The sequence below is a fragment of the Oryzias latipes genome, chromosome 2, assembly GCF_002234675.1.
Source record: "Oryzias latipes chromosome 2, ASM223467v1".
NCBI classification, from domain to species: domain Eukaryota; kingdom Metazoa; phylum Chordata; class Actinopteri; order Beloniformes; family Adrianichthyidae; genus Oryzias; species Oryzias latipes.
Window position 1 is genome coordinate 9,449,731 of NC_019860.2, and position 9,125 is coordinate 9,458,855.

Genomic DNA, 9,125 nt, shown 5'->3' on the forward strand with positions numbered 1-9,125 from the left:
AATGTGGGTGTGCATGAGTGTTTGATTTGTGGCCCTGTGCCAGACTGGCGACCTGTCCAAGATGTCCCCTGCCTTCGCCCACGAGTTGCTGGGATAGGCTCCGGCTGCCCTCTGACCGCGAAAGGGACAAAACGGGTTTAGAAGATGAATCATTTGCTTATTGATCGTTTAATAAAAAACTCCAATCTGTACCACTCATCCTCCCCTTCTTCATCTGTTTGAGGCACCGGTCGCCCTCCCCCTCCCACCACGCTGCAGATGATCCTCTCCCGCTTGTACAGTGCCGACCAAGCCGAGTCACAGTGTCAAATGCAGATTTGTTTCTTTGTGATGGAAGAACAAGTGGGTCTAATTACATTTGGTTAGATCTCATCCTGTAGAAACTATATCCTAGAAAACCAAGGTTTTTGGATTTTGACTAAAAACAACAGCATTAACCCTTGTGCTATCCTAGGCACTTTAACATTGGGAGTTGGGTCATCTAGACCCACTAGACAGTGCGCTGAACCTTTTTTCTTTAATGAGTTGTGATCTTCACTGGTGTCCATGGATTACATGAAATCTTTCCACCTTTATCATGATAGGGAGAACATGTCAATGTAAGGCTGGGGTCATCTAAGATAGCACAAGGACTCAAAGATCACTGGGAACTATTTTACAATAGATCCAAAGATGATTGGAGTCGGACTTCAGGTAAAGAAACCCATGCATACCAGGAGAGAAGATGCTAACTCCAAATAGAAAGAATACTGCATCAAACATTTAAAACAAAAAAACATACTCAAATGAACTAAACTACTTCATTTTTGGACAAATTAACTTTTATTTACATTTGAAAGAAACAACAATCATTTCTCATTGCAGGACTTTTCACTTACAGTGATACCTGCAGTTATTCATACTCCAGGGCAGGACTATTTTTTGAAGCACTAGAACAAGAAACCATTTTCTGCTTTGTGTGAGCTAGCATGTGATTTTTGAGTACATAACTTCGACTAAAACTTTTGCTGCATTCTGCACAGGAAAAAGGCTTTTCTCTCTTATGAGTTAACATGTGACGTCTGAGAACAGAACTATGCCTAAAAGTTCTGCTGCAGGCTTTACAGAAAAAAGGCTTTTCTCCCGTGTGAGTTAATATGTGACGAGCGAGATTCGAATTTTTGCTGAAACCTTTATGGCATTCTTTGCAGGAAAAGGACTTTTCTCCGGTGTGAGTTAGCATGTGACGTTTGAGATAAGACATTTGCTTGAACTCTTTGCTGCAGTCTTTACAGGCATAAAACTTTTCTCCCGTGTGAGTTAGCATGTGAGATGTGAGACTATAACTACGACTGAAACTTTTATGGCATTCTTTACAGGAAAAGAGCTTTTCTCCTGTGTGAGTTGAAATGTGTCGAGCGAGATTAGAATTTTTCCTGAAACTTTTATGGCATTTTTTACAGGAAAAGGACTTTTCTCCCGTGTGGGTTAGCATGTGATGAGCGAGATTAAAATTTTTCCTGAAACTTTTATGGCATTCTTTACAGGAATAGGGCCTCTCTCCGGTGTGAGTTAGCATGTGACGTTTGAGATAAGACATTTGCTTGAATGATTTGCTCAGGTCTTTACAGGAATAAGACTTTCCCCCCATGTGAGTTAGCATGTGAGATGTGAGATTATAACTACGACTGAAACTTCTGTGGCATTCTTTGCAGGAAAAAGGCTTTTCTCCTGTGTGGGTTAACATGTGACGTGTGAGAACAGAACTATGCCTAAAAGTTCTGCTGCAGTTTTTACAGGAAAAGGGCTTTTCTCCCGTGTGAGTTAAAATGTGACGTACGAGATTAGAATTTTTGCTGAAACTTTTATGGCATTCTTTACAGGAAAAAGACTTCTCTCCGGTGTAAATCCTCATGTGACACCTCAAACCTAGAAATTCTTTCTTAGATGTTTTCCCACAGACATGTTTTTTTTTCTTCTTCTCTGAGTTGATATCAAAATGACTTTCTAACATGTGAGAGCTGTCCACACTTTGGACATAAATTTTGTCTTTTCTCCTTCTCTGATCTCTGTTCTGTGGATCTGTCTCTTCTTCTTTTGTAGATGTTGATTGTTCATGCTGACTTCCTTTTTCATCCTGACTATCAGATACATTAAAGTTCTGCTGATTGTTTAGATCTGCTTCACTGTTCTCATCTTCCTCATGAGTAGGAATCTCCATCAAGGTATCAGTCTCCTGCTTCAGATCAAGCTGATCTTCATTCTCACTGATGCAGAGCCCTTCTTGTTCCTCTTTAATCTGTGGAGGTTCTGGTTCTTCCTGTTCTTTAAATTGAGATGGTTCTAGTTCTTCCTGTTGTTTAACTTGAGATGGTTCTGGTTCTTCCTGTTCTTTTACTTGAGATGGTTCTGGTTCTTCCTGCTCCACACTCCAGGAGTTTCTCTCCAGTTTATTCAGATAATGTTGGGGAAGGTCTGTAAGGACATAAACAAGAGAGAAACTTAGTGTGATTTCAAGGGCAGCGTTTCCACCCGCCTGAAAACATCTGCCATTAAATTCCATTCCATTCAATTCCAGAGCCAAATTAGGCTGCAGTAAATGAAACTTTGTGTAAAAGAACAAAAAAAATCTATTCAGGAAAACTAATACAAACAATAATAAGATAATACATTATTGATTCATCAAATCTGAGGTGTTTCCGGTTCCGGGTTACAGCACAGACGCGTGTTGCTCACTGCAGCTATACAACTATCTTCAAATGACTTAAAAAGTTGATTTTCTCAAAAAAAAAAAAGAGCTGACCGTGGCCCCTAAGAAAAACCAGGACTACGAAGACCTTAAAAAGACTCTTGATGACATCCAAGCTGTGTTGTATGCCTTTATGGAACAAGTGAATGCTAAGCTAACTCCGCTTTTGGACCTAATAGAGGACTTCTGAAGATTCCGAGCTCAAAACGAGCAACGAGAAAACCGGGTTGACATTCTGGAGAAAAGACTGGACGATGTGGAACAACAAGTAAGGATGAATAATGTCATTCTCACTGGAGTACCGATCAAACCTCGGGCAAAGCTAAATGCAGCTGGAGTTAGCATTGCTAATGCTAATAGCGCTAGCATTGCTAGCAGTCCTGAAACGGAGAGCGGTGGAGAGTCTTTGGAATATCAAGTGGAATCATTTCTCACGTCTAAAGGGATTTCCCTGGATCTCAATACCATCGAGACGTGCCACCCGCTCCCCAGGAGAAAGGAGACGGATAAACCAGTGATCCTCATCAGGTTTGTGAATCAAAAACACAAGCTAGCTCTGATGAATCAAAGGAAACACCTGAAAGGTTCGGCTGCTTATCTGAACGACCATCTGACCAGAAGGAATGCTGAAATCTCAAAACATGCACGGCTTCTCAGGAAGCGTAAGCAGATTGAGAACACTTGGGTTAAAGGCTGCAGGATTTATGTCAAACCACTCGGTCCAGAGGACCGGTCCAAGGTTCAGGTTGTGAACACCATGAAGGACTTTGAGAAGTGTTTGATCACGGTCGTCTGAAATAACATGCAGTAATAAATCAAAGAGCCAAATAATTTCAAGAAACATGGCGATTAATCACTTTCCCCAAAAGTCTGAAGGACCCTGATTCTCAGCAAAGTTCTGACCTGCAGACAACTTGACCTCGTCGCTGATATCAGCTGAAAAAGGATATGGACCTTAATGGTTACAGTAGAACAGGGGTGGGATTATATAAGTTTGCTTCCTTCCACTCCCTTTCAAGCAATTTCTATTAATATGTCTAGTTATCCTAAGTATGATTAGTTATTGTATGAATGTATAACTGATGATTGTATTGTTTTTGTGTATTATTTCTATTTAATAGCTTGAAATAAACCATTTCAAATAAAAATAAAAATCTAAAAAACAAATATCCTTTTTCGTTTTTCCTATATTTTTTAGACCAAAAAATACCCCCCCCCCCCCAAAACAAACAAACAAACAAACAAACAAACAGGTAACTCTCTTTGCATTAACTGATTAATAATTTTCAATGTGGTTTTAGTATCCTTTTGGGACTCCTTAAATTATTTACTGAAATATTTCTTTTTTGTTTTTAATAGTCCTATCTAACAGCTGAGCAAGCTGGTTGGACCTGAAGGTCAGATGGACAGATTTTACTATTACAATACGGGTTTATGGATCTTCCGGCAAACCTGATTCCAGAATCGATTTGATTCGATTCACAATCGTTTTGATTCCTTCAATCCACTCAATTCGATTCAATTACCTGAAATTAAATTACCTGCAAAATGTTATGCTTTCCTCCTTCATGGACTCATTTCTCTTATTTTGGCTGTTGAAACCCGCACAATGAACTGGTATTATGCAAAAAATGTGTTCACATGCATGCACTGCAGCAGTGACTGGACATCACCAAGATGGCAGTGCTCACCTCCCATGAGGAATCACGTGATGTCTCCTCAGCGAAATAACTCAGTGGCTACGTTCTTCTTCTGGCTAACTATTGAAGCATATCTGTCTCATTATTCAAAAATAGAAGTCAATACCCAAAATTATTTTTCATTTTCACAATAAAGCTGCGTCTGTTGACTCAAAAATAAAATGAAAAATCAATCACTCATTCTGTGACATAATTAAAGCAATAATGCAAAGAGGGGATTTGATTCTCATTTTCACAGGCGGGGCGATGACGTCAGTGCTCACTCGGTGTGGCGCTCCAGATGAGGCTTTGGAGTGCTAACAGGACCGGCCGGCTGCTCCATGCAAGCAAAGCATGTTTCTGAATAGTGCAGCCGGACTTGTAGCTTCACGTTGGCGGGCAGGGGAGGGTTCTTTGTTTAGGTTGTGCGCTCCGGAGGAGGATTTGGACCCCAGTCCGTCCGGCTGCTCTGCGTGAGCGAGCTGCCAGATTCAGGAGAACCGTGTCTTCCGGTAGAACTTTGTCTCCGAGCAGAGGTGCGGCTTTCGGACGGTGTTTGAGCGGGCAGAGGCAGCTGTTGAATGCAGAAATGCTGCACCACGCAGTCCAAAGCTAAATGTTGTTTTTGGCACATATTAGCCTAATCCTAACTTTTTTCTTCAAACAGACCCTTAAAAATAATCATAACAATAATAAAAGCACATTTAGAAGATGGTCTCCTGCTGCTTCCCGCTGGAATTGCTGTTTGAGGACAGCTGCAGCCTCCCTCAGCAGTTCTAGCACAGATTTCCCTCTTTTTTCAGCACCAAATAGAAAAAGCAATGGCAGAAGAAAGAGCGTGAGCACTGATGTCGTCGCCCTGTCTTCCCATTGGAAATGCTGACTAGAATTGAATTATGCGACGATGTAAAAAAAACAAAAATGTAATCCCCTCTTTGCATTATCGCTTTAATTACGTCACCGAATAAGCGGTGTTTAAGTACTGCAAAATGAAAAAGCCATTTGGAGGCTTGATTTTTGATTTTAATTTTGAGTCACTTTATGCAGTTTCATTGCGAAAATAAAAAAAGTGTTTCTGTCGCTCCATTTCACTTCTCAAATTAGACATTTCTAATTGAATTTTGCTGCACATTGAATATGTTGAAAATGAAATGTCAAATACCATTTTCTTTATCATTTCAATTAAGTGACAGAATGAGGGGTGTTTGGAGGCTTGTTTTATTTTTATTTTTGAGTAAACAAATGCAGCTTCATTTTGAAAATGAAAATGCATTTCTGGTATAGACTTTTACTTTGAAATTTTCAGATGTGCGTCCATAGCTTACAGTTGGCAAAACAATTATTAAAACGTAACAGCGCCATCTGTCGTCACAAAATCTGACAGATCACAGTTCTCTGTGTAACCCTTGACTAGTATAAGAACTACATGAAGTCTAACGGTGTGACACCAGAATCCTCAAACAGAATCAGTCATCAGTCCTCCAGAACCTGGATCATCTAAATGTTCTGGAAGATGAAGGGCTTTTCTCCACTCTGTTAAGCGAACAACTATAGTATACCTATAGCGACCTGCAGCTGTGGTTTCCAGGCGACATCCAGCAGTCGGCGCTGACGACAGAGCTCCTGCTCGTACTGGACGATGGTTCCTTCACAGAGTCTGCAGATTTCTTCAGCAGCAGCAGCTAGTCGCTCGCTGATCAACTCTCTCAGAGACTGAAGGGAAGACATGGTTCCTGCTCCGATCTTTAGCTCCAACTCCCACAAACTCCGCCGTCCTCTTCACTGCAGCTCCGATCGATCATCTGCTAGTCTCAAAATCACAGCAATCCACGTTGTCTTTCCGTTCAACACTTCTTCACTCATTTACGACACTTTGGAAAATTCTGAGAGTTCCCACACGAACCACGTATCGTCCTTTCTGTCCAAAAACCTCACAAACGTCCCAACAAAACACCACCGTCCTCTCAACACAAGCTAGCCTGCTAGCGTCTTTGTTACTTCCGGGTCACGTGCAGAAACTTTTTTTTTTATTTACTTTTTTTAATGTATAAAATGCTTAACCTGTCCTCAATGTTGTTCAAAATGATGTCAATATTTATATAAAAAAACTTTTTAAGTCAGGATATGCTAAAGAAAAACCTCAAGGGGGGGGGGGGGGGGGATCCAGCTGCTTTTTTAAACTTTATTGTTCAAAACTAATAGAACAAATATGTATGACAGGAACAATAGTCATAACAACGAGAATGTCAGGGAATGGTACATGTATTACAAAAAAAAGTTACAAAAACAGATTGCTATGCATTGAAAATATTCAAAGACAGACAGTTTTCATCAATATGTATGGCCTTTTTGTTTAAGCTATTAGAGACAGTATGTAAATAAGATTCTAATTATTTAATTATTACAGGAAAAAAAAGTTGTGATAAGGAAAACTTTGATTTGTGAATATGAAATTGACCAAATATCATAATTAGATTAATTTCCAATTTTACGTTTGATCTTATATTTTTTTCGTGAAAGCCAAATATGATATGTTTAAACTTCATCTGATATTGTGAATCTAATTTGTAATTTATAAAACGTGCACAATATTTCCAATTTTTTTTAGAAGTATTACAGTTCCAAAATAGGTGACTGATTGTTTCTGTAATCATGGGGCAGCAGTGATATTTTTACACACTGCACAGTGACTGCAAAGGTTTTAAGAAAAAGTTAAAATTATGTGGCAGCCAGACGATTTTGTTTGACATCGATCAGTGGCCACCCAGGCACATTTCTTTAATCACAAGTTGGGCCACCATGGAAACTGTGGACAAACCCATTAGGGGCCCACATTGTCTGCCCACATTTAAAGCATATGGGGCCCACTTGGCCTTGCTGGCTGGGATTTATCAGAGCAAGAGCACGAGTATGAAGTCATAGAAAGAGTTTGTGATGAGAACTTCATGGTGAAACTGGCTTTCATAAGTGACATATTTGGAAAACTAAATAAACTATACCCACAAATTCATAGGAAAGATAAACACATCCCTCAAGTCGCAGACTAGATCAGATCTTTAATTCGAAAGCTTGCAATGTGGGAAAGGCGACTAGATGAAGGAAATTCATTCGAGAACCTGCATGAATTTGTCAACACTGCTGACTATGATAGCACCTCAGCGATTCCATGTATGAAGCAGCACGTCACCTCAGTGATGGAATTCTTCAAAAAGGACTTTCCAGAAAATGGTTCCCAGTCTGACTGGGTGAGAGATCATTTCAATGGTTCGTTGACATTACGTCTGATTCCTATTGAGACTGAGGTTCACATCGCAGACACCCAGTGAAATCTGGCCAAGTGTAGAGGAAGTATTTGCTCTTAGAACAGAGGGCTATTGGTGATCTTCTGTCTTTTGCAGATTCTTACCTTTGTGAGACCGCTTTCTCTGCTGTTGTTGAACTGAGGACCAAGTACAGGTCCCAGCTAAACATTGAGCGGGGGCTAAGACTTGCAGTACTGAACTTCAAACCCCGCTTCACAAAGCTGTGTGCGAAACCTGCTCATTCTAGTCATTACTCCTGAGTTCCTCATTTTGATTTTAAAAAGCACAAATTGTTTAATTTCTTCTTGTTTTGTAGGTTAATGTGTTTTATATACCTTGTCACCAAATGTGTAACATTTAATGCAATTTGATTTTATGACATATTAATTAGATTTTTTTTATTGTATCAAATGGTCCAGTTAGTCAGCCAAAAATGTTCAATTCATTTAGAGACAATGTTAGTGAAGTGATTTATGAGTTGATCTATTTTTTGTTTCCTTTAATGATAATAAAAATATAAAATTTTTAGAGAAATAATTTTAACCTGAACAACTTGACTACTGATACTAATGAAAGCTGTGGCATAAAGTTGTTTTGAGGGCTGTGACGGGGTCCCGCCGGAAAAGGATGCATAGGAGCCAAGGTGAGTGGGTTATTTCTTTATTCAAGAATGGTGAGCTCTCCACTAGCTCCACGCAGGGCCATATCAACATAGACACCCCCGTCTCACTCATTCCTCACTACCTGTGATGCACCCTTTTAAATGATGAGCCCCTCCGATTGGGCGTGGCTCTCCATCATCTTCCAGGTGGCACCACAGGTAGATATTTTATACATAAAATATACACAAATACACAAAATAAAAACAGTGTGGGCCCCCTCACCATCTGACGGTGCCACACCGTCACATCATCCCCCTCCTCTGAGGGATCGATGATGTGTAGCAATCCAGCTCAGCAGTCCGCCACCGCGCAAGCCCCACGCCGATCTCCACCCAACAGTTCTGGAGACGCCCTCCAGTGTAGAGGCCCTGCAGTCCAACCACCAGGCATCAGCGGGGCCTTCTTCTGGCTCGTGCTCCTCCACCCACGTCCTTGCGTCGGCTGGATGCACTTGCTGCGGCTGCTCCATGACGGCGACCCCTCCCGCTCTGCACCTCGGTGCGCCGCTCGGTGTGGTCCCAGCCCCGGCAAAGGCCCTTCAAACGGCAACACGCCTCCGCTGCTCCAGCCCGGGATGGCGCCTCAGCAGAACGGAACCGCTGACAAAACGTCTCTGGCAAGATGTTACGTTTGACCCGGGGGGCTCCGCTGAGGACCCGATAGACGTGGGGCCTCCAACGCCTAGGCGGCAGTGGAACCGGGCGGTGTGCCCATCCCACCTCCGGCCATCTCCGCGCTCCAGCAGTCCGCCACC

The 9,125-nt window shown here is 41.4% G+C and overlaps 1 protein-coding gene across 1 annotated transcript; it reads right to left on the reverse strand.

Annotated features, from left to right (window-relative positions):
* Positions 1-803: 803 nt before the first annotated feature.
* On the reverse strand, positions 804-6,392 carry LOC105355422 (gastrula zinc finger protein XlCGF57.1-like). Its single transcript, XM_020709833.2, has 3 exons — positions 6,311-6,392; positions 5,967-6,212; positions 804-2,454 (listed from the first exon to the last, which is right to left on the reverse strand). Exons 2-3 carry the CDS (start codon positions 6,133-6,135, stop codon positions 893-895), a joined length of 1,731 nt encoding a protein of 576 aa, XP_020565492.2. The 5' UTR covers positions 6,136-6,212; positions 6,311-6,392; the 3' UTR covers positions 804-892.
* Between the last annotated feature and the right edge of the window lie 2,733 nt (positions 6,393-9,125).

Coding starts and splice junctions, on each gene's coding strand:
- LOC105355422 (XM_020709833.2), bottom strand. CDS start 6,135: ATGTCTTCCCTTCAGTCTCTGAGAGAGTTGATCAGCGAGCGACTAGCT. Junction 2,455..5,966: donor ACAGCTGCAGGTCGCTATAG/GTATACTATAGT, acceptor ATGTCCTTACAG/ACCTTCCCCAACATTATCTG.